This window comes from Miniopterus schreibersii, assembly GCF_964146895.1.
Source record: "Miniopterus schreibersii genome assembly, chromosome: 10".
Lineage (NCBI taxonomy): Eukaryota > Metazoa > Chordata > Mammalia > Chiroptera > Miniopteridae > Miniopterus > Miniopterus schreibersii.
Genome location: NC_138110.1, coordinates 1215676 through 1239601, shown reverse-complemented (window position 1 = coordinate 1239601; position 23926 = coordinate 1215676). Strand labels below are relative to the sequence as shown.

The following is a 23926-nucleotide window of genomic DNA, read 5'->3' as shown; positions in this document are numbered from 1 at the left end:
TTGAGCATCAACCTAGGATTCAGGCAATCGGGGTTCAATACCTGGTCAGGGCTTGATCCCCAGTCCAGGGCATGCAGGAGGCAGCCGATCAATGACTACTCATCATTGATGTTTCTCTTTCCCTTTCTTTCTGAAATCAATAAAGATATATTTTTTAAAAAGAATTCCCAACTTTAAAAAAAAAAAAGTAAGTCTGGGGCCCTAGCCAATTTGGCTCAGTGGTTAGAGCGTTGGTCCATGGACCGAAGGGTCTCAGGTTCCTTCCGATTCCAGTCAAGCGCACACACCTCAGTTGCAGGCTCAATCCCTGGCCCTGGCAGGGCAAGTGCAAAAGGCAAACCAATCAATGTCTCTCTCACATCGTTTCTCTCCCCCTTCCACTCTCTCTGAAAAGCAATGGAAAAAATATCCTCGAGTGAAGATTAAAAAAAAAAAGCAAGTCTGGGAACTCATACATAGTCCCCTTGAGTGGGCCAGGGGGCAGAGTTCAGGTGTGCCCAGGGTCTAGACCATGCCTTTGCCTGCCCCGATTCTGGGCTCAGTGATGTGTTTTGGGAGCAAACTCAGCAGTGTTCTCTGGCTCTGTCCCTGCCCTGCCAGCCACAGCCCCTGTTGAGCCTCCGCCCCAAGGCACAGTCTCCCAGGACCCCCTTAGCCCCTCCAACCTGTTGTGGGTACAGAGCACCCCCTCCTAGCAACCCTTCCCCACAGGAAAGGGTTAACTCTCAACCGGGCTTCGTCCCCCTGGACCAGGAGCCCTCCCTTGCCGACGCTGGCATGAGGGCACTGTGCAAAGGGCCACACACTTGCCATTGCACAAATGAAGTGATGAGCTCACAACTCTCCTGGGGGAGGAGGAGGGAGCAGAGTGCGTGGATCTGGTTCCTTTTCAGGAAAAGCATGATTCGCTCCAGTCTTGGGAGGGGGGAAAGGAAGTCATTTTGGAGAGAGAGACCCTGAGTTAACTCACCAGCGCTGGAGTGGGAGAGGAAAATGTCCTTCACCATTTGCACCACAGCAGAAACTGAACCCTGATGTCTGTGTGAGGCATCAAACAGAGTCATGGACCCCAGTGGTCAGGGTACCTGGGCGAGAGCATGGTGGGCTCAAGTTCAGAGGGAGGAGCTTGAAACCAGAAGGAAACCCCATTGGGGGGCAGGGTCTGTGCCCAGCAGTGGGGACCTAGGGACAGGCAGGCAGCTCCAGTACACTGACCCCCAAGCTTTGGCCCCTGTCCCCCAGTCCCAGGCCACTGCAGCTGTTTGGGCTTGGAGACAGGCAGCTCTCCAGAGGGAGGGTGTTTCCCAGCAGCAGGATGGAAGGGTCTGCTGGGAGCTGGGGGTGGGTTTGTTGTGGGAGGTGGATAGGATGCCAGATACCAGGTGGCTCCTGGATGGAGGCGATGGCCAGCTGGTCCTCTTCTGGGAGCTGTGGGGCCAAGTGGGAGGGACTGAGGAGGGGAGCTGGTGGGGGGCCAATCTTGCTCCTCAGACTCTGCCTCGGCTTGGGTGGGGGTGGGTGGCTTTCCCCCAGCTCTGCTACTGTCTCTGAGGACATTCTAGGATGGCTCAGACTTTTCCAGCTCCTCTTGGCTCTTCCAGCTATAATTCACACCCCTCCCTCTCATTTGAGGGTGTGACCAGCTGCCGTCTGACCAATAGTCAAGCTAGGTCCTTTGGAGCTAGGTGCTTCCCTGAGGCTCCCCTTTCTGGTTCATCCACCCATTTAAATTCAAGTAATCTCAAAAGTCATGAGTTCCCACCTGTGGAAATGAAGCCAACACGGTGTGCCATGACCCCTGAAGGTTCAGATTCCTGGGGGTTGGCCTATAGGTGACCTGGATGTTGGAGAGGCCTCTAGGGTGGCCATGGAGGCCTCCTGGCCCCAGGTGCTACCCCTTCCCTTCCCAGGGTGAATCATCAGAGTTTGCCCAAATCCAGAGACCCCTGAGCTGGCAAGGGCGTGTGAGAAATGGATCACCTGTTGCAGCCTTAGAGTCCCTGCTCATCACTGCTTCACTCCGGCCCCAGGACTCCTTCCCCTCTGCCAGAGTCTTGGGGTGAGGGGTGCCAGGGGACAGTCTGGTTTTTGCCAGCAGTGGCTCATGTGGATGGACCAGTATGAAGTTTGGGGTAAGGGCCCTGGGGTGGGAGGTGTTCCCAGCCCAGCAGGCATGGCCCTAGACTTTCGCCCATTGTGGGGCCCATAGCAGGAACCGGGCTGTGGAGGGCCAGTCTGGGCCCTGGGACAGGACCCTCAACCTCTCAGAGGGTCTTCCTGGGTCTTGGGCAGTCTGGATTCCACTCAGGGCTGGGGCAAGTGTAGGCAGCTTCTGGGCCCCATTTCTCAGACTAAAGCTGCCCCTTGCCCAAAGGAGCCCTTCAGTGAGGGAGTCTCCACACCCTGGGGGAGGAGCAGGGGAGAAAAGAGCGTCTTTCTTTTTTGCTAAAAGGTGTATGTGTGTAACTCACCAGTCCAGGATAATTTTAACTCAGAGGCTGACCAAAAAAATGCCACCGGTTGCTTCCCCCTTTTCCTCCCCACGGCTGGAGAGGGAGGCTCAGGCGACATGCAAACCCCCGCCCACCCAGGTGGGCCCTGCTGAATGGGGGGCTTGTGCGCAGCCCGAGGGGCGGGAACTGGCGCTCTGCCCACCCCCGCCCCGCCCTCCAAGCCCCAACCCTCAGAGCCTCAGCCTGGCTGCCGCCACCAGCGAGCCACTCAGAGTTCTTGCAACCATGGCCAGAGCCCTCACTCTGGCCCTTCTCTTGCTCGGGCAGCTCCTGGCCGTGACCGTGACCGTGACCAAGGCACAGGTGAGCACAGGGCTGCAGGAGAACTGGGCTTGCACTGGTGAACTGGGGTGGGGGTCTAGGGCTCTGATGTCAGACATTGAGCAGTGCAACCTGGGGACGACCCCCCACCTCAGCCACCCTGGCCAGCCGTCAAACATCGAATGAGCCTGGGATGAGGACAGGCTTGTCGCAGCCACCAGGCTGAGCCCCCACTCAGGATGAGCCCAGGAGGCTGCCTGGTTCTCTCTAGGCTGGGGTTCAGCCACCGCCAGGGCTGCCGCCACCACCAAAGACACACAATGTGGCCTTTGTTCCCCAAGGCTCCCTGTGGAGTGGGCACAGCCCCTCCTGGCTGCACAAATGAGGCAGCAGACATGGCTGGAGGGTGGGGGTTTGTCTCTGAGGCCAACCAGGGTCATGGGCCCTGTGACAGGCCCCAGTGCTGCTGGACCCAGGAAGAAGGGTCAGGCTGACCAGAGGGCCAACAGGGTACCCATCTTGAGGGGGAGGGGGAAAGTGTCCCAAGTGCCTAATAACATTTCTCCATTTCAGAAAGTGGGGCCTCGGGGCCCCCCTGGTCCCCAAGGGCCACCTGGGAAGCCTGGCAAGGATGGCATTGATGTGAGTTTGGGGCATGGTAAGGGCCTGGGAGGGTTCTGTGGGGTTCCAGCTCTAGCCCCAGCCTCCCCAAAGCCCAGGCCTGGTGAAGAGAAAATGGGAATCCCCGTTCCCAGGGCCGGGTGACGGCGCATGGCGAGCCAGCATCCTCGGGGGTGTGAAATGGGACAGAGACAATCCTTGTTCCTACTCGGGACACAACCCACGGGGACCGCATCCCCAGAGTGCATGGTATTTGCACTGAAAATGTGGGCACTGAGGTGTGTGTCTGGGTCTCTGGGGGGCCTGTGCTCCTGTATTCTAGGGGTTGGCATGGAGGTACAAAGCCGGGCCCTCTGCGTGGGTCTTGTTGGGCTGCTGGGGGCCACCTTGCCCTGCACTTCACCACCAATAGGTGCCCAGACCAGCAAGAGGAAGGCAGCTGGAATCCTGCAGCCTGCCCCCCAAAGGCCATCTGGGGTGAAGGCCCCGCATCCAGCCACCTCCACGAAAGGCAGGACCCCTTCCAAAGCATCTCCTCACCCATGTTATCCACAAGTGAAGCCCCCATGACCAGTCCTCAGCCTTCCTCTGAGTCCTCAAGGCCCTGCTTGGCCATAGGTGGCCCTGAGCCTCCGCCTCAACCTGGACCCCATGCCTCTCCCAGCAGGCTGGGCACCTGGCACCCCAGGGCTCCCAGGCCAAACCTATCATTCCTTCTGAGGACACTTTCAGGTCAAACCTGGCCTGGAAGACTCGGTTAAATGATTTTAGGCCTAGGGACCGTGGCGGGGAGTCCTGGGCTGCCTTCCTGGGCCTCTATAGGTCTGGAGCTGCCCCCTCTGACTAGGTGGAGGCAGGAAGCCTCTCAGTCACCCACACCACTTTCTGACGTTTTTCTGGCCAGTGGAGGGCTAGGGCTTCCTGATGCATTCCCCTCACTTCTGGGAGTTGTATCCCAGAGCCCTTAAAGTGATCCCCAAAAGCTGTGTAGGTCATGTCAGGGCTGAGCCCCAGCCTGTCCAGCTAACCCTTCTCCCCAGTGCTTGCCTCCATGCCTGGCCCTAGAGGGGAGGTGCCCCTGGATGTGGATGAGGGGGTGAGGGGCTCCCATCTTGTCTTCTGGGGCAGGGCCTCTGGGGCCCAGCTGTTCCCCTGGGGCGGGGTCTTTGGGGGACCCTTGGTCACATAAAGGTGTCTCCCCCTTGACAGGGAGAAGCTGGTCCTCCGGGTCTGCCTGGGCCCCCGGTGAGTGTCCTGGCTGTGGTGGGGGGAAGGGTGGCTCCTTTCAGTCTGGAGGGGAGGATGGGCCTAAAACAGAGGGGCCATTGACACCCTTTCCCACCACACTGGGCCCTGGGTCACCAAGGAGAGGCCTCAGAGGCTGAGCAGGGGCTGAGCCAGGAAGGAGGTGGGAGTGTATGTAGGACTCTGCGCATCCTTGGGGAAGTTCTGGCTTTGACGCTTTCTTGGGCCAGTGCCTGGGCAGGCCAGGAACACAGCCCTGCAGGGTGGCCCTCCAGAGGTCCCGCAATTGAGCCCTCACAGAGCTTTGCAGGCCCAGGAATTGAGGGTCCCGGGCTCACTGGGGGTCCCACAGAGGAACAGCCAGCCCTTGGCTGGGGAGGCTGAAGTGTCCAGGTGATGTCCTGCAGATGTAACCAAGGTGGGGGGCAGCTGGAGAGGGAAGCCCTCCTGGGGCCAGTGAGGGGCAGGCAGGTGACCCCAGCTGAGTAAAATCTGTAGGACACAGGGCCTCAGTGGACGGGGGTCCCTCTTGGATTGCGGGGTGGTGACCTGGCTGGAAAACATTTGATTTCTTAATGAAGGCCCAGGCTCTCCGCTGGACCCTTCCTCACACCTCTGCCCTTCCCCCATAGGGACCGAAAGGGGCTGCAGGGAAGCCGGGGAAACCAGGAGAGGCCGGGCTGCCGGGGCTGCCTGGCGTGGATGTGAGTATGCCTGGGCTGCCCCAGGGCGCCCTCCCCTCCCCACTCCTGTGAGCCCCCTCCCATGAACTCCCTCTCCTTACCCCCTGAGCCCCCATTCCCCTCCAGGCCTGGCGGTTTCCTCCCCAGCACAGGAGTCAGGGTTAATTGCTTCTCTCCAGTTGGGCCTGTTCAAACAAGACAGCCAGAGTCCCGATGTCCCACCAGAGTCCCCTTGGCCTTTATCCCAGAGCCCAGTCTGGCAGTATAGGTGAAAGTCCCACCAGCTCTTGCTTATCTGGGAACAAACACCCATTACCCAGGCCTCTTGAGCCCCAGCCGTGCATCAGGGGCCCACGGCCTTGCCCCAAGACCACAGGGCTTCTGAGGACTGGACAGGTCTGAGAAGCGGACTCTCCTGCCAACTCCAACATGAGCTCCGAGCACTGGCTTCCCACTGGCTGCCTCCGTGGCTCCCCAGTGGCTCTGGACGCCCAGGTGGACAGTGGGCAGCCAGGACAGGAAATCACCAGGCTGAGGGTCTTCTTGGCCCCTCTGGACTCAGTTTAGTTAGGGAAGGCCCGTGGCTTGTTGGTCCCCTGAACACAGGAGGGGGCACTTCCTTTCTTTGTGACCCCTCAAGCTCTTCACCTCCCTCCCCAGGGTCTGACCGGTAGGGAAGGACCGCCTGGACCCAAGGGCGCCCCTGGAGAACGGGTAAGTGCCAGCACCATGCGAAGCAGCTTCAGTTCAGCTCAGGGGAGAGGACAGAGCCAGGGTGGCCAAGTTGAGCACCCTCCGCCCACAGGGCCTTGGGGCTGGAGGCTCTGTGGGCAGCTGCCATGACTGGGATGGTGGGGCCCCAACTTACAGGGGGTGCAGAAGGGCAGGGGGACACAGGGTGGCAAGTGGACAGGCCCCCGTGGTGCCCTCCCCATTCCACAACCACCTCTAGTCAGAGTTGTCCTGCATTCAGACCGTGTTGGGGAGGCTGATAGGATTGGAGGGTGACTGACCCCTTGTGCCCTTCTCTGTGGGTGAACCCCCACTCCTGTCCCTCTGCCCACCCAAGAGGCCCATGGTCACCAATACCGTGCCCTAAGCCTGACCATCATTTCCTGAAGCCCACTCCCTGACTGACCGGCCTCTTCAGGAAGAGACTGTCCCCTTCCCCCTTATGAAAGTGACTGTCCACCCAGCCCTGGGATGTAGAGGGCCAGGAGGCCATGTGAGGGACACGAGAGCACAGCCCTGCTTTGTAGACTTGGTTGCAGGAGTGTGGGAACAAGGGCAAGAGTGGCAGCTGTGGCCAGTGGGTCCTTTAGTGCCCAGGTGGATGGAGGGAGGGGTAGGTGAGCTCCAGGCTCTGCAGGGAGCCTCGGGTGGGTGGGGACACAGGAGGAGAGTGGCCTTCAGGGCAAGTACTATGTCTTCCGGACGCTGGGCTATAGGACTGGTGTGGCCACGTGGGCACACAGGGCCTGGATACCCGAGGTTCTGGGCTCGGAGGTCTCAGGGACCTCTGAGGCTGGTTAACTGAGGGCTTCCTGAAGGACAATCCCAGGCTACTCGGGTATCAGAGATCCCCCCTCCCAGTCTTCTGTAAAATGGGGTCCCTCCTCAGAGGAGCCATAAGATGGATTTGGGAGGGAGGGGAACACGTTTACAGAGGAGGAGGTAACTGGGCCCAGACCAACCCTGATACCTGATTTTTTTCCGCAGGGAAGTCTGGGGCCCCCGGGGCCACCGGGGCTTGGGGTAAGTACTCTCTCTCCTCCTGGTGGGAGTCTGAGGAGCTGGAGGGTCCAACCAGGGTGAGGTCCCCAGGCCCTCTCCTCTGCAGCCCCTCTGGGCTGGGTCCTCCCTCCCCAAGGTGGAAGGGTGGCGGGGGGTGGGGGGCTCTCCTGCACCGAAACTCCCTGAGGCGCTCTTCCGCACACCCATCGGGTTGGCTGGGGGATGAGTGGGGTGCTGGGCACATCCATCCTGTCCCCAGCAAGCTCTGACCCCATGCTTGGCTTTGCAGGGCAAAGGCCTCCCTGGACCCCCTGTGAGTACCAACAACCCTCATGGCCCCCAGCCAAGCATGTGCACCACCCCAGAGCCAACCTGGCTGCCAGGTCCCCAACCAGGGCTGGGGTGGGGCTTCTGTGGGGGACCACCCGCATAGAGTCTCCGTCTCTTCAGAGAGGGCAGATTGGCCCTATGTGGGGGTCCTGGAGTGGGTTCTAAACTCCCCTGGCTTCCCGGAGCCCTTGGGTGCAGACTCCTACCTCTCACTTCTTTACCCCCAGGGAGAGGCAGGAATCAGCGGGCTCCCAGGAGGACTCGGCCTCCGGGGCCCCCCGGTGAGTGGCTGCCCCAGACCTTCCCACTGCTGGGAACAGGAGTCTTGCTTGCCAGGACTCCCACATCCAACCACTGGGGGCTTCCCAACCTCCCACCCCCCCTTTTCCCTCCCTTCCCCCTCCTCCCCTCCCCCCTTCCCTCTTTCGATGGAAGCCCGACCTCAGGACCAAAGACACTAGAACAAGGCCCAGGTAGGGGGGCAGGGGGAGGTAGGCAGAGCTGGGTACAGCCCCCCAAGGACACAATCTGGAGAGGTTTCTCTCTGGGAGTAGCTGGTCACCTCACCTCAGGCGGGGGCTGGTCTTGCGCCACCTAAGTCATAATATCCTCCAGGGGCCCTCTGGACTCCCAGGCCTGCCTGGCCCTCCGGGACCTCCTGGACCCCCTGTAAGTACTGGGCAGAGGGCTATGTGATGGGCTTGGCTCCTCAGTCCTCAAGTGCCCCTCCCCTTCCCCCACGCCCACGCTCCAGGACTGAAGCAGAGACTTGGTGACAGTCAGGACTCTGGCCCGAGGCAGGTGGTTTCTGTCATTGTCATGTGCCCTGCAGACAGGCCAGCAGCTCTCAGCTCTGGCCAAATGGGGGGAAAGGTCCCAGGCCCCTGCTGGGTGGTGGGTGTGGGGAGGGTGGAGAAGGGTGGGTGGGCAGTGTCACAGTTAGCCATCTCTGTTCCAGGGTCACCCAGGGGTCCTCCCCGAAGGCGCTACTGACCTTCAGGTGCGCAGTTTGTGAAGGGCGCTGGGGTGCCTGTCTTGGTGGGAGGGGGCTCTGGCTCGAACACCTGCCTCAGAGACCCGACTGAGAAATCAGCCTGTTCCCTCCCTGCAGGAAGGCAGGAAGGGGTCCAGGTACAGCCGCCCCATGCCCTCCCCACCCCACCCTGCCACCAGTCCAGCCCTGCACGGGCCACACACAGCAGTGAGAATACAAATTAGGCAAAATCCAATTGCAAACAGTCCAGCTCCTCGGCTCAGCCACACTTCTAAGGCCCTGGGCTGCACCTGGCCAAGGTCAGTGGCACTGGGTGCTGCAGACAGAATGTGCCATTGCAGAAGGTTCTGGACTAGAGTCTGGGACTCACTGTTATCTTGGCCTTTGAGCCTCATCACTTGTGTAAAAGGGGAGACTGAGGCTGGGGCGGCCAGATCTGTGTCTCCGCCCAGTGCAGCTGGACCAGGTTATTATCTGGCCTTTGCCAGGAGCAGCTTGTGCTCCTGACAGGAAAACTGGGGGAGCTGGCTCACCCTCTGGTGCTGTCTGCCAGCTGTTCTCACACCAACCTGTGTCCCAGAGGGAGGGGGCATCTTCCAGAATGAAGACAATGGCTGAGCCCCTGATGGGTCTGCCCAGACACTGGGGCCGAGATCCAGGGCCCCGGCTCCATGCCAGATCAGCCATGGAATGATCTAGAAGCCTCACACTTCCCCCCGGCCCCCCCCAACATGGAGCATCCAGTCTGTGCCCAAGGAACACATGCTTCCTCCTGAAGCACATTTGTGCGCCCCAACGTTCCCTGCGGGGGCCAGGCCTCAGATGAAGGCTCCTTTGTGAGGCCAGCAGACACTCACTGAATAGCTTGCCTTGAACCTGCGGCGCCCGCACTGAGGCTGAGAAATTGGAGCCGGGCTGCGAGGAGGAGGCCCCGGGGCCTGGCAGCCGCGGTCCAGCTCCTCAGAGCCTGCAGCCAACCCTGAATAAGCCCTGTGTGGGCCTTCACATTCGCAATGGCCCCTCTCAGGGCCCCTGCGTGCTGAGCTCGGTGTTGGAGCCCTGCTCAGAGCTGCCATGGGACCTTGTTGTCTGGGAGGGCTCTGACCACTCTGTTTTCCAACAGTGCCCAGCCATCTGCCCCCCAGGGCCCCCTGGCCCCCCAGGAATGCCAGGGTTCAAGGTGAGTAGTGTGGCCACGGGATGACTCAGATCCAAGCCCACCATCATACCCCACAGGAGGTAGCCTAGCCCCTACGTGGGCTGAGATGGGGGAAGATGGGGGTCCAGAAGGCGGGGCTGGCCTCCCACCCTGTCTGGAGGCCTTGCTCTGTCTCCCGCATCAACCCTGCTGACCCATGGTCGCTGAGAGAGCTGGCATGGTCAGCCCCCCACCCCCCTTCCCCTGTGCAGCCGCGCCCTTATGACCAGGCCTGTCCCCGCCTGGGCTGGCTCTCCATGGGCCCTTGGTTCAGGGCTGCTTGGGGGTCAGGCTGTGACTCGTCACCCACCACTGGCTTTCAGGGACCCACCGGCTACAAAGGGGAGCAAGGAGAAGTCGGCAAGAGTGGCGAGAAGGTACTTGGGTGATGGTGGGTGCCCGCTCAGGTGCTGACAGCTGGCGTGGAGGGCACTTGGGGCAGGATGGCTGGGACTGTGGCAGTGTGGTGAGGTGAATGATTGGGTGCTGGTGGCATCCAGGGTGTGCCCTGATTGAGTGGCACTATGCACACCTCCCCAGCGGGCCTGGCTGCCCAGAACCAGGTGATTTGGGACAGGATCTCTGGATAGACCCACTCCCACCCCAGCCAGCTTGGGCGGGCCCCACTGGTGGCCAGAGAAGGTTGGCTTTAGCTTGACGTGTCCCTTAGCAGTCCCTGCTACCCTCTGCCCATGGAGGACATCTGTCCTTCTTCGCCCACAGGCTGGGAGTGGGGCTGGGTGCCCTCCAGTATGGCGGGAGTGGCCAGATTGCCATGTGGGTAGCAGTGGAGACCCACCCCAGCCAGGAGGAAGTACCTGGGAACAGCGGGGAACCTGGATGGAACAGAAGCCACGGGATATGGCTCCACTTCTCTGGAGGAGGGCCAGTGTGGGGGGCGGGGCTGGCAGGCATGGGAAGGGGCTGCGAGAGCTTAGGGCTGACCCCACTCTGGTACCATCACTTTCTCTGCCTTCCCTACAGGGTGACCCTGGCCCCCCTGGGCCCGCTGGCATCCCTGGCACAGTGGGACTGCAGGTGAGTTGGAGAGGGGCTGGGCAGGGGTGACGACAATGCCGGATGGGAGCCCCTTGGACAGCTTGAGGCTGCAGGGGACTGTCCACCAACACCCACAACAGGAACATGTCTGGGGCCCTGCATCTCAGGCTGCTAATCCCAGGGGTTTATGGTCCCGCCTCCTCCAGGGCCTGAACTGAGGGCTTCTAGGGAAGCCACCAGGGCCCCTCAGTGGCTCCCAGGGTGGGGCATGCAATCCTAGGGGGCTGTGGCCTGGGCCCTGCATCTCCAACTCTCTCCCAATAGGGCCCTCGGGGGCTCCGAGGACTGCCAGGGCCGCTCGGGCCCCCCGGGGACCGGGTAAGTCCACCAGTGCCCACCTGCCCACACCGTGGGGGGTTGTAGGCCAGCCCAACATCAGCCCAGGTGGTTGGGGGGCCACCTCCAGACTCACCAGTGGCCACAGGTGGGCCTTGTGACTTGCCAAGGCTTGCTCTGGGCCTCCCTTCCCTCAGTTGTCCCCAAAGCTGGGGCTGTGAAGGCTTCTGTGCCCAGGTGCAGGGGGATGGGACAGGAGGCAGGCATTGGCAAATGGGGGGGGTTTGGGGACCCCTGGCCGGCTAACTAAGGAGGGGCCTGCAGGGGTGCTGGGGGTGTGGTGCTTGAGGCACGACCTCTCCAGATGGAGCAGGGTCCTCTGTGGGATGCTGGCCGGGCTCAGAAGTGAGGCCCAGATGCCCCCTCTTCTCCACAGGGTCCCATCGGGTTCCGAGGACCCCCCGGGATCCCAGGAGCCCCTGGGAAAGCGGTATGTGTGAGTCTGGGGTGGAGGGCAGCCCATGCAGGCCCAGGCTCTCTGTTCCCTCCTCCCTTCCCACTGAGACGCCTCCCCAGCCCTATGGGCTGTGCTGGCCCTTCCCGGGGCTGAGCCGTTCAGTTGTGTGGACACACCTGGGCAGGTACCCATTACACACCTAGGGGCTAGTTTACCAAAGGACTCTATCTGTCCTTCGTGAAAGATTTGCACTCTGTCTTTCTGAACATAGAGTGAGGTGTGGTTAGCATCCTTCTGGCCTCTGCGACCCTCAGCAGCATCGGTGCTACCGCCTTTGACCACTTCTGGGCTGACCCCGGCCAGTCACACCTCAGTCTAACTCTCCTACCTGCTTGAGTTGTGAACTCTGTCCCTGTCCCCCCTTGTCATTTCAGGGTGACAGAGGCGAGAGGGGCCCAGAGGGGTTCCGTGGCCCCAAGGGTGACCTTGTAAGTGAGAAACTTGCTCCTCTGGGTCTTTCCCTGAAAGAGCCTGACCTGCGGTGATGGGGAGGGCACACGGACAGCACGTGCTGGGGACACAGGGTGGCTGCCCTTTCCTGGGGGTGAATGGGGGTGACCCACTGGGCACGTGGGGGCCTGGCCTGCCTGGGAGCCCTCCACCTCATTTCCCCAGAGGCTTCTTGAAGCTGCTGTCATCTGACAAACTCCTTCATTCCCCTGGAGCAATTGGGCTGGGCCATAGGACCAGACTCCTGGGTGCAAATGCTGGCCACGGATGCACGTTCATGGAGAGTCCCTGGGCTGTAGTGCTTGGGCTTGTGCCAGGGTTGTACAGCTGGGAAATGAAATGGCACAGAGCAAATGAGTCTTGAGTTAAGCAAACATAAGTAAAGGGGAGAGGTGAATGACAGTCCCCAAACTGGCACTTGCCTGCAGACGCTAACCAGTTCTTTCCTGGACTGAGCCTGGCCTCCCAATGCTGCAGTGTCCACAGGGCCCAAACACAGGGCCCTGCACTGGGATTGGCCAGTGCAGCTGTCCCCCCCGCCCAAGAACAACACCTGGGGGCCAGGTATACAGCCCCCTCGAGGCCGCTGAGGAACTAGTGAGATAACCTGGGAGGGACGTTCCTCACTGTTCCAACTACAGTGACTCTCCTGTCTTCTAGGGCAGACCTGGTCCCAAAGGAGTCCCTGGAGTGGCGGGGCTGGTTGGAGAGCCAGTAAGTCCCTGCAGCAGCCACAGCACAGGGCAGACACTGGTGTCCCTACATGGAGCCAGCTGTCCTGCCCTTGCATTGCTGTTGCTCTCGGCCAACACAACACTTGCTGTCATCCACACCTGTGTCCTGCACCTGTATCCCCCAGGCTCCAGGCGCATGTGGCCCTCACTGGGTTAACGCTCCCCTGTCATCCTCTGGAAACACGTAGTAGTGGCTGAACAGTCTCATTTTCATTTTCATGGAGCCTCAAATTCTGTGTCCATCCAACCAAGGAGAGGGTGTTTGGTTGAGCTTGTCTGTAATTGGAGACACATGAGATGTGGGTGGGTAGGACCAGCAAACACAGGTGTGGGACACCCACTCTCTGTACCCATGCCCCCTTGTCCCTGCTATGTGTCCACACTCAACCCAGACCCTCTGGGCCCCTCCCCCCCCGTCCCAGAGGACAGATCCTGGTGTTCCCCTCTGAATAGGGGGTGGGGAGACCGGGCTGAGGGCGGTGAACGAGAGAGACGCTGCCGCCCAGCCACCTTCCCAGGACTTGGCTGCGCCTTCAGTTCCAAATTAGTCAAGAGTGTGGGATCAGACAGGCTTGCGCCCAAATCCTGGCTCCCAAGCCTCAGTTTCTCCATCTGTAAGACAGGACTCCTCTAGGGACTGTGAGGAGTCTGAGCAGAGGTGGAGGGTGGCAAGTGGTCCCGCAGGTGCTTGATGAGATCAGGGCGTGTCCTCTCCACCCGCACCTGCCACACCCCACACCTGGGTAGTCTGAGGGCGGCACAGGTTACTAACCTGTGGCCACTGAGCTGTGAGACCGGTTCACGTCCGCTGGCCCAGGAGGCACAGTCAGTGCGGGGAGATGGGAACTACCCAAGCAGATGGCCTGGAGGGCGACGGGACTAGGAAGGGGGGGTAGTGGGGGGCATGCCACCTGCCATGCCTCATCCCATTGCCTATCCCCAGGGCATGCCGGGCAAGGATGGCCGGGATGGCGTGCCAGGACTGGATGGCGAAAAGGTTGGTACTTGGCCAGTTAGCCTGCAGGGGAGGAGGGATCTGCGGGGAGTTCAGCCCCCTAGGCCTCAGCACCCCATCACCTCCAAATTTTCCACAGGGAGAGGCTGGTCGCAATGGTGCCCCAGGAGAGAAAGGCCCCAACGGGCTGCCGGTGAGTGCGTGGGGCTCCCAACAGGGCCTGGGGACTGTGCAGTGGGTGCTCCCAGGACAGGGTTGTCTCCTGTGAGTCCCTGACGGGCTCACACAGGGGCCTCTGCAAAAAGGAGCCCCTCACCCTTTGGGGGTGCTCTGCCTCTGGCCCATGTGCTCTCCTGTGGACTTGGCAGTTATGACCCCTGACCCCTGTCCTGCAGGGTCTCCCCGGAAGAGCGGGGTCCAAGGGTGAGAAGGGAGAACTGGTAAGTGGCTTCTTTCTCGGGGTGGGGGGCTGGGAGGGGAGGGGAGGCCAGCCCAGGGTCTTGAAAAGAGGGCTGTGACCATGCACTCAGGGTTCCCCTCTGTGCAGGGCAGAGCCGGAGAGCTGGGCGAGGCCGGCCCCCTAGGAGAGCCTGGCATCCCGGTGAGTATCCACAGCCCTCACGCCCACCCCGAGAGCACAGACCCTGCTGACACCCTCCCCCCTCCCCGTCCCCATTCGCAGGGAGACGTAGGCGTGCCCGGGGAGCGAGGCGAGGCCGGCCACAGGGGCTCAGCGGTGAGTGGGGAACGAGCGTGGGTAGGGACTGGTGTGGAGCCACCACCACATGACCCCGTTTCTGTGTGGGCTGTGGTGGTGTTTGGGATGCACCAAGGGGCTGAGCCCATGAGTCCCAGGAGGTGGTGAGGGCCGGGTCTGAGCTGTCCTGCCCTTGAGACGTCCGTGCTGAGGGAACAAAGCCATGACACCAAGCCTCAGCCCCGGGAGGTGCTGTGGAAGAGCTCCAAGCCGTGGGTTACCACCACGTGTGGAGAAAACGATGACCCAGCCACAGTGCCCAGAGGCCTGGGCACCAAGGCTGGCTGATGTGTGAGGTCCCAGGGTGTGACTGACCTGGCCTCTGGGACTGCCCAACTACCTCCTAGGACACCCCCACCTCTGTCCCTCCACAATTGGGCCTGATGGCCGGGGCCCAGCTCCTGTGTCTTCCCAGCCCCTGGGAGGCAGAGCTGGACTCACTTTCCTTCTGATTTCAGGGGGCTCTTGGCCCACAAGGCCCTGCTGGGGCCCCTGGCATCCGAGGCTTCCAGGTGGGTGAGGTCTGGGGGTCTGGGGCCAGGGTTTGTGCCCAGTGAGCCCAGGTGGGCCAGCTGGGCGGGGAGGGGTCCTGCTGGGCTCCCTATGGGTGCTGACCAGCTGTTTTTTGTCTGTAGGGCTGGAAGGGCAGCATGGGGGACCCCGGCCTGCCTGGCCCCCAAGGCCTCCGTGGCGGCGTGGGCGACCGGGTGAGTGGCTGTCCCAGCAAGGGTGTCCTGATCATTCACTGGGAACAGTGACCCTTTGCTCTACAATAAGCATCCTTTAAACTGCTGTGGCTGTCACTGCATCTAACTTTTCCAGACTTTCCTAGTGGTCTTGTGACAGCCAGTCGGTTCACTGTGGGGGTCCCTGTTGTCCATGACAGTGGGGGCACAGATGTCCCTAGGCTGGCTGGTGGCCCCCAGGTGACCAGGTGCCTGAAGGACCTCTGGGAGGAGGCTGGCCTCGGCTGCCCACCCCTGCTCCACTCTGTGGGCTCTTCAGACGTGTACTCAAGGCCTTAGGAAGGCCTCACCTGCCTCCAGACATTGCTGCAGCCGGGAGGCCCAGGAGCCATTATCTGAGATGTGTTGGGGGGAGGGGAGACATGGAAACCACTGGCTTGTGGTGGGGATAACAGGCCCTTCATGAGCCTCCAGGGGAAAGTTCCAGAGGTCGGGAGGTCCAACAACACCAGGGCCTCTGAGTGGGTGGAGGTTGAGGCCAGCTGTGAGCCTGCACACACCCTCGCCTGCAGTCGCCACAGTCATGGGCAGGCTCCCACTTGGTGCCCTTGGTTCTCACACTGCTGACTGAGCACATGGACCATTTGTATGTTAATGCTTCAGGGAAAGCCTCAAAGTTCCCAGAGGGCCTCAATGTCACAAGTTCTGGCGCCTTTGAGTCAGCAATCCCAACACTGAAGTCAGCCCAGGACTGCGGGTGTGAAGGTCCCTGCACCTTCCAGGTTTAGAGACACCTGTTAAACAGTAGTGCGATGCTGCGGAACCCCTAAGCGACAGGCGGTTCCACAGGAAGATTCTGAGACACCCAGGGGAGATGCACCTGAGCCTGGCCTTGGGACTGAGCGATCGACCAGGGAGGGAGCACACACCTTCGGCTCCCTGATTCTAATGCTGAGCCCTCTCTCTGCGCAGGGCCCGGGAGGAGCCACAGGCCCTAAGGGAGACCAGGTGAGCTGCTGGGCAATAGGGCCAGATGCGAGCTCCCCGGCTCTGAACTCCCCGCAGCAACTGGCTTCATTTCCCTCCCCTGTCTTTGTCTTTTGCTCTCACACGCTTCTCGCTCCCTCCCAGCGGTGACGACAGCTCTGGGCACCCAGCCTCAGAGCCAGACCTAGGACAGGGTGGCCAGCCCCACCCCCACATCACTGGCTGCCTCCTGGGACCCTTGGGGAGGGTGTGTTCCCTGCTGGTCTGGGACAGGGACAGGGGCAGGTCTGGGATCAGCCCCCTTTTCCAGGCAGCACTTTCCTCCCTGGAGCCTGAGGCCCCGCTGGTGCTCCCACCTCCAGGCCCGGGACCTAGAACAATCTCCTGGGGAGAAAAGCCTCTTCATGTCAACAGCTGGTGTCTGCCTGGCTCTCGGGCCCCAGGCCCCTGAGGTGTGGGAGCAGCTTCAGTGCGAACAGCCCTTTAACTTCGGGTGTCCTTTCAGGGTATCGCTGGTTCCGATGGTCTTCCCGGGGACAAAGGCGAACTGGTGAGTGTGCTCACGTCGGCCTCACTGTTGTAACAACCGGAACAGTCTGGCCACAGCTGTGGTCGAGGAAGGATGAGAAACGCCGAGCTGGGTCAGCAAGGCAGGCCACTGCCCATCCTCTGCTGACCTGGGGGGAGAGGTGACCACAGGCCTGTCCTCCTGCAGTGATGCTGCCTACAAGGGGCTCCAAATGTGGCCTTTGGAGTGAACTAGTCGCAGCTGAGTTTTAACAAAAGAAAACTCCCCTTCTGCTGAGCTAGAGTGGAGGTTAGGGCTACAGTCAAGCCCTCCGCTCATCAACAGACTCATGTCCTGGAAGTGACCGCAGGAGCGTCCTAGAGCTTAAAGGGTCTCGCTGGCTCCCACAGGCCAGGGTTCCTAGTTCTGCACTGAGCCTTTCCTCTGGGTGAGACTGAAGTGGCTCATTCGGCATCCTTGTGTCTCTGGTCGAGCCTCACGCCCAGTGCAAACTTTTTTTCCCCTAAGGTTTTGTATTGGTTTTTAGAGAGAGAGGAAGGGAGAGGGAGAGAAACATTGATGTGATGTGAGAGCAAAACAGGGATCCATCGGCCGCCTCCTTCATGCCCCCTACTGGAGATAGAGCCCGGAACCGGGCATGTGCCCTGACTGGGAATCAAACCTGCAACCTTTTGGTGCACAGGACAACACTCCAACCAACTGAGCCACACCAGCCAGCACCCCAGTGCAAACTTTTTACATCTCCAGCCCAGATAGTCTCAGGTGTGTGTGTATGTTCATTGTGGTGAATTCCTAGACAACCTTGACACATGGGGCCCTGGGAACCCAACGCCCATTCATCCGACAGGTGGGCAGTGCCTTCAAGCTGGGAAAGCTCCCCCTCCCCAGCTGTGCTCAGGCTGTGTGAGCTGAAAGCCTTGCTCCTGGTCTCCCTTCTGGCCTCAAGGGGCGCAGACCATGGAGTCTGGGCTGTCACCTAGACGGCCATTTGGATATCTGGTTGGAACTGTGTACCCAGTTACACCTAGGTAGGCGGCCGCCTGAGGACTCAGCTGGGGAAAGGGCTTGAGGCACAGAGGCCTGGGCACCTGGGTGACAATAGAAACAGAGTGGGAACAAGTGAGGGTGTATGTGAGAAGGTACTGTACAGCGACCAACACACCTCTAGGGAATGAAGTTCAGGAAACATCAGTAGATATAATACAATCTGAGTGATATAAAAACTGAACCTGGCCCTGGCCAGTGTGGCTCAGTTGGTTGGAGCGTTATGCTGAGCACTGAAGGGTCACAGGTCTGATTCCTAATCAGGGTACGTGCCCAGGCTGTGGGTTCAATCCCCAGCTGGGGCACATGGGAGGCAGCCAGTTGATGTTTCCCTCTTACATAGATGTTTCTTTCTCCCTCCCTCAAACTGAACCTAGAATAGAGGGAGTAACATTTCGCCAATCACACAGCAGTTTCGTGGCTGATCTGACTTTATTTCCTCACTAATAACGTGCCGGGTCAATTCCTTGGCAACTAGTTCCCACCCAAATAATAACAGGTGAGTCATTAAAATGCTCAACTTCTCTCTTGCAGGGACCCAGTGGACCTGTTGGACCCAAAGGAGAGGTGAGTGGCTGCCCGACGGTCCAATGACAAACTGCAAAGAAACCCACTGGCCTCCTGGGCCACCGCAGGGCCCCAGGCCAGCTGCACGTCATAAATGCTTGTTCCTTTCGGAAGTTGGGTGGCAGCTGTGGGGTGGCTGCCCCAACCCACCAGTTCCTGCTGTCTCTCCCCAGCCCGGCAATCGAGGGGAGCTGGGCCCAAAAGGCATCCAGGGTCCCAACGGCACCAGTGGCGTAGAGGGCGTCCCGGGCCCCCCCGGGCCCGTGGGCTTCCAGGGTATACAAGGCATGCCTGGCATCACCGGGAAACCTGGAGTCCCAGTATGTGTCCTTCCTCTCAGGGTGTGGTAGTCGGGGGCCTCAGTGAGATGCCAGCGTGCCCCCACGGACTGACCACCTTTGGGGTGAATTTCAGGGGAAGGCAGCCAGTGAGCAACGCATCAGGGAGCTGTGTGGGGGCATGGTCAGTGGTAAGTGCCGGCCGCCTCCCCACCCCACCCCACCCCTCACTGACCCCCACGGTTCTCGGGGGCCCCCTGCAGGGCACACCATGCCTGGCACACGGCGTGTTCTGAGTGCCCCCTGAACAAAAGTTACAAGGGACACGTAGCTGTGCCCTTTTGCTTTGACGGACCAAGTGGCTACCCGGCCACTCCAACCCGTGGGATGTTTAAGGAGCTCAAAGAAAACAAGACTGTCCTTCCAGCCAGTGATTAGCTCTCAGGCACGGGGAAGAAAGCGGATGGCATTTGTCACAGCTCCAAGCAGCAAAAGCCATTTTCAGTTGATAAATTTCCTTCTGAGAGGCAGTGTAGCTGCTCCATGCTTTACACAGGACACTGTGGTGACCCCTCAATCACTGCTCCGTCTTTGTTCCCAAAGAACAAATCGCACAGTTAGCTGCTCACCTGCGGAAGCCATTAGCTCCGGGATCCATCGGTCGGCCTGGACTGGCTGGCCCCCCAGGTCCCCCTGGGCCCCCAGGCTCCATTGGTCACCCCGGTGCTCGGGGCCCCCCTGGATATCGTGGTCCCACCGGAGAGCTGGGAGACCCCGGACCCAGAGGTGAGTACAGGCAGCCCCGCCACAGCTCCAAGTGGAACCCCAGACCTTCCTCCCCTCCACAGAGATGTCCCCTCTGGGGACAAGGGAGGGAAGACCCGGGGGGACTCTGGGACCCGAAGTTACCTGGACACGCGCCAGTGGATGTTCTGGCCTTGACTGGCCTCGGGGTCCCCAACACGCTCCCCTTCCTCTGTCCACCCCCGACAACGCTCTGAAGGGCTGAGCTGTAGCTAGAAACCATCTCGGGCCCAGCTCAGTGAATTCTTTATTCCTCCATTGCTACATTTAAAAAAATTTTTTTTTTGTTTAAAATATTACAGATGTCCCTTTTTCTCCCCAGTGACCTGTTCCACCCCGTCCCATCCCCTCCCCAGTCCCTCTCCCCACCATTGTCCGTGTCCTTGGGTTGTGCATATCTGCATATAAATTCTTCGGTTACTCTCTCCCCCTCCACCCACCCGCCCTCCTCCCTCCCTCTGACATTCGTCAGTCTCATCTACGCTTCCATGTCATTGAATCTATTCTGTTCATCAGTTTATTAAGTTCTTTAGATTCCACGTATAAGCGAGATCATGTGATGTTTGTCTTTCGCTGCCTGGCTTATTTCACTTAGCATCATACTCCCCAGGTCCCTCCACACTGTCCCAAAGGGCACGAGATTCTTCTTCTTCACAGCTACGTAGTGTCCATGGTGTGAATGTCCCACAGCTTTTATCCACTCATCTACTGATGGGCACTTGGGCTGTTTCCAGATCTGAGCTATTGTAAACTGCGCTGCTATGGACATAGGGGAGCATATATTCTTCCTGATTAGTGTTTCGGGATTCTTAGGATATATTCCTAGGAGTGGGATCCCTGGGTCAAACGGCAGCTCCATTTTTAATTTTTTGAGGAACCTCCACACTGTTTTCCACAGTGGCTGCCCCAGTCTGCATTCCCACAGCAGTGCACGGGGTTCCCCTTCCCCACACCCTTGCCAGCATGGAGCCATTCTGACAGGTGTGAGGTGACACCTCATTGTGGGTTTAATTTGCATCTCTGATGATCAGCGATGTGGAGCATTTTCTCATGTGTCTCTTGGCATCTGTGTGTCCTCTTTGGAGAAGCGTCTATTCAGGTCCTTCGCCCAGCTACGTTTTTAAAAAGTGTTTTTCTCCAATACCAGAACAACTTTTTGGGGAGCAGGGGTTGCTAAAATGTGGGGGGTGAATAGGCAGGGCCCCTTTATACTTCATAGCATGCATCTTCATGAAAATACAAACGTCACTGTTGCAAAAGGCGAAACTTTTGCCCTGGTTGGTTTGGCTCAGTGGATAGAGTGTCATCTTGCAGACTGAAGGGTCCCGGGTTTGATTCCAGCCAAGGGCACATACCTCGGTGGCAGGCTTGATCCCCAGCCCCAGCTGGGGCACGTGGGGGAAGCAACCAGTCAATGTGTCTCTCCCATTGATGTCTCCCTCTCCCTTCCACTCTCTCTGAAAGGCAATGGAAAAATATCCTTGGTGAGGATTAAAAATAAAGGCAAAAACTTACTAGGAAACAAAATTTAGAAAGGAGGTGAAATCCCAGATGCACCCTGCTGTGACCCCATGCGGTGGTCCCATCACTGGACATCACAGGGCGCTCGGTGCCCAGACACAAAAGGGGCCCCGGGACTTGCGGGCACCAGCCTTGGGAGCTACTGGACACTAACCTTTTCCCAAATGGCCTTTAACACTTATTTTGTCTTAAATGCTAATTCTGCCAGCACAGGTGGCCTGCAGCCAGTCTGGTACCCTCATGGCCCAAGTTAAGAACTTAAAACTCAGGATTCCAGTTGCTTCCAACTTATTGATCAAATAATTTTGCTTCTGAAAGATGACTTAGAGGTTGAGCAATTTCAACACTAGAGGACAAACATGTCAAGTTCCTTTTCTTGTCCTGGGGCGACAATGGACCCGAATTAACGCCCAAACCCTCCATGGTGTTTGGAGACTGTGCCAGTGTCTCTGGGCGTCAGACCAGACAGGGCTTTCTTTACACAGGGACCCAAATGCTTTATGACTTTTGAAAATAACATTCAAAAGTAGAATTCACCACCTTTGCTGGTTCTCTCAGAGAAAGTGTGACAGCACTAACGTGAAGGCCTCCACACAGTCACGTGGGTCGGGCCGCATCTTCCCGCTTCCTGCCCGATGGGCCTTTGTCCAGGGCAGGCTGGCAGATGGCATCGCCCCTCAGAACCAGCACGAGGATGGGTGCCTGAGGGTGACTGTGACATTAACTGGGAATAGTCCTCAGGTGGAAGCCACTGTCACACTGAGCTCACCGCCCAACCACCCCCGGGGGACACAGGTCAGTGACACGGCAGGACTCAACTTGCCCTACAGGGAGGCCGTTCCCACCAGCAGTGCTGATGGCCTGTGTGTAACGAGGGCCCCCGCTGCTCACCAATGCAGAGGTGACAAGATTGGAAGGTTTACTGACAAACTCCACTGGGGGGGCTGGGGTTGGTCTCTTACCATCAGGCGGACAGCCCCCCTCACCAAGCTGCCTGCCTGAGGGTCACTGTATCGACACGAGGCCCCACTTACCAGGAACGTGACTGCAGAACAAGTTGCGTGTCTAACTGCACACGAAGCGCAGGCTGACAGATGGGCCTCCTGTCGGGAGACCTCGATGGCACGAAGGCCAGAGCCAGCGGGAGGTGGGAGGCTGGGATCTCACAATTAGAGGGATATTTAAAAATACCTCTGCGCAGCTCGTGGGCCAGACGCCACGTTGAAAATAGGGACACTCGGCTGTGTGACAGGCAGAAGTATTTCTGAACAAAACGGAAACACCATGAGAGGTGGCCACTCACACGGCTGGGTTCGCATGTCAGAGCCGAGTGCTGCGTGGGCCAGTGTGTGTGGCTCACGTCAGTGGAGAGCCAGGTCTCAGGCACCGGGTGGTTTGCGATGCTGCCCCAAAGCCTTCCATAGTCTAAACACACACTTGTCAAATCCCTTTGACAGGAAACCAGGGGGACAGAGGAGACAAAGGCTCGGCTGGCGTGGGTCTGGACGGGCCCGATGGAGACCAGGGGCTCCAAGGTACGAGGCCACTGTCTTTAACCGCTTCTGTTTCTGGGCACCTTTTCCCAGCTCCCTAACTCTGCACAGGGCAGTGCTGGGTGAAGGCGTCTCAGTATCTGATGAAAGGACTTTTCTCTGCCGGAGCCTTCTCAGAGGCAAGGTTGGTGACTGTTCTGACAGCCACTTCAACACGTGAACGGTTGGCCAGTAAACATGTCCCCGTCTGCTTTAGTTAAGTAGACTTGGTTACATTCCATTTAACTAAAGCCACTAGTATCCATTTCAGGTAAATTCTAACAGAATTTTCTCTTAATTGACCCACAAGAATCCTGAATGTTTAAATTTTAATGTCAAATGTAAGAGATGTCCCCAGCAAAGGCCAGCCTCGCCATGCCCCACCCCAACCATAGTTATGGGGGACTGTCTGGGGTCACTGTCTTCTGCACTCACATCCTGGGAGTCCACACCACGAGGAAGCAGGGACTCCCCCCACGCGTCTCCGCTCCTGGCCCTAGAGGCCGCACCCCAGGCTCCTGGCTTCTCCTCTGCTGACCTGCCTCCACCTGCCATCCCCACTCAGGTGCCCACCCAGGTAGAGGGTCCTTGTTGGCTCCCCCTGTCCATCCCTCCCCGAGCATCCTCACCACTCACTCCTTCCACAACAATTCACTCCTCTCGAGTCTGAGCCTCTGAGACACTGTCCTCCCCGCCCCCCGGGCTGTGCCCTTCAGTTCTGCAAGCCTGGGCTGTCCTCCGTTGGCCTCCAGAGTTAGGAGAAAAGCCAGTAACACAGAGGGTGGGGTGGCCTGTGGGACAGATGGAAGTGCCACTGCTGTTGGGTCTCACCATGTCTACACTTACCTTCCTCATCTCAAGGACCGCAAGGCGTGCCTGGCGTTGGCAAAGATGGCCAAGACGGGGCCCATGGCGAGCCCGGGCTGCCCGGAGACCCTGGCCTTCCTGGCACTGTTGGTGCTCAGGGAACCCCTGGCATCTGTGACACCTCAGCCTGCCAAGGAGCTGTGATGGGCGGGGGCGGAGAAAAGTCAGGTCCTAGAAGCTCCTAAACCACCACCTAGGAAGTAAGAGAGATGACGACTGCAGCAGTGGGTTCTGGAGGGACACCGGGGACCAGCAGCACCCCTTACCAAGGGGATGACACACTGCACTGGACATCCAGCAAGGCCTTGCTGGCCTGTCCCCTGCATCCTCGATGGTGGTGCCCGGGCACCTGGTCCCCGCGAGCATCCTTCAGCAGCTGCTGGGAAGTCCTGTCTTGTGTCTACAGCAGCCGGCCCAGCTGTAACGTCAGACCTCGGCCATGGGCCCTGTGCCGTATCACCGGGAAGGACACGGATATGCACACAGTTTGTACAAGCCCACTAGAGAAAATTTAGCAACTTGTTCACATGGCATTTATGTAAAGACTAAAGTATAATCCCAATAAAATGATAAATTTTCAGATTCATGACTGGCCACAATGTAACAAAAAAATAAAGGATTTCATTACCGTGCCTTCCACACCTGCTTCTCTTGTGCCCACCTGCTTCTCTGGTGTACAAACTTCTAACTGTCTCCGACCAACAGTATTTATTAGAGGTGACTTTGTATTGCACTAACCCTATCGGTATTACCTGTTGTGATAAATAAAGCCACTTGTTTGAAA

At 59.1% G+C, this 23926-nt stretch overlaps 1 protein-coding gene across 2 annotated transcripts; it reads left to right on the top strand.

The window, feature by feature from the left end:
- The first annotated feature begins 2669 nt into the window (after positions 1 to 2669).
- COL9A3 (collagen type IX alpha 3 chain) lies at positions 2670 to 23728 on the top strand. 2 transcript variants are annotated; one of them, XM_081150329.1, is made up of 32 exons: positions 2670 to 2816; positions 3348 to 3416; positions 4605 to 4640; positions 5273 to 5344; positions 5984 to 6037; positions 7043 to 7078; positions 7347 to 7370; positions 7615 to 7668; positions 8003 to 8056; positions 8346 to 8387; positions 9505 to 9561; positions 9903 to 9956; positions 10564 to 10617; positions 10903 to 10956; positions 11351 to 11404; positions 11806 to 11859; positions 12542 to 12595; positions 13559 to 13612; positions 13710 to 13763; positions 13966 to 14010; positions 14118 to 14171; positions 14253 to 14306; positions 14786 to 14839; positions 14963 to 15034; positions 15986 to 16021; positions 16506 to 16550; positions 18108 to 18140; positions 18314 to 18460; positions 18555 to 18609; positions 19022 to 19204; positions 22201 to 22278; positions 23137 to 23728. In XM_081150329.1, the coding sequence occupies exons 1-32, from the start codon at positions 2739 to 2741 to the stop codon at positions 23325 to 23327; spliced, it is 2055 nt and encodes a 684-aa protein (XP_081006455.1). In that variant the 5' UTR covers positions 2670 to 2738; the 3' UTR covers positions 23328 to 23728. The 2 variants fall into 2 exon arrangements, with proteins under 2 accessions (XP_081006455.1, XP_081006456.1); XM_081150330.1 differs by lacking the exon at positions 11351 to 11404.
- The last annotated feature ends 198 nt before the right edge of the window (positions 23729 to 23926 follow it).

Coding starts and splice junctions, on each gene's coding strand:
- COL9A3 (XM_081150329.1), top strand. CDS start 2,739: ATGGCCAGAGCCCTCACTCTGGCCCTTCTCTTGCTCGGGCAGCTCCTG. Junction 5,345..5,983: donor CGGGGCTGCCTGGCGTGGAT/GTGAGTATGCCT, acceptor CTCCCTCCCCAG/GGTCTGACCGGTAGGGAAGG. Junction 7,371..7,614: donor AAGGCCTCCCTGGACCCCCT/GTGAGTACCAAC, acceptor CTTTACCCCCAG/GGAGAGGCAGGAATCAGCGG.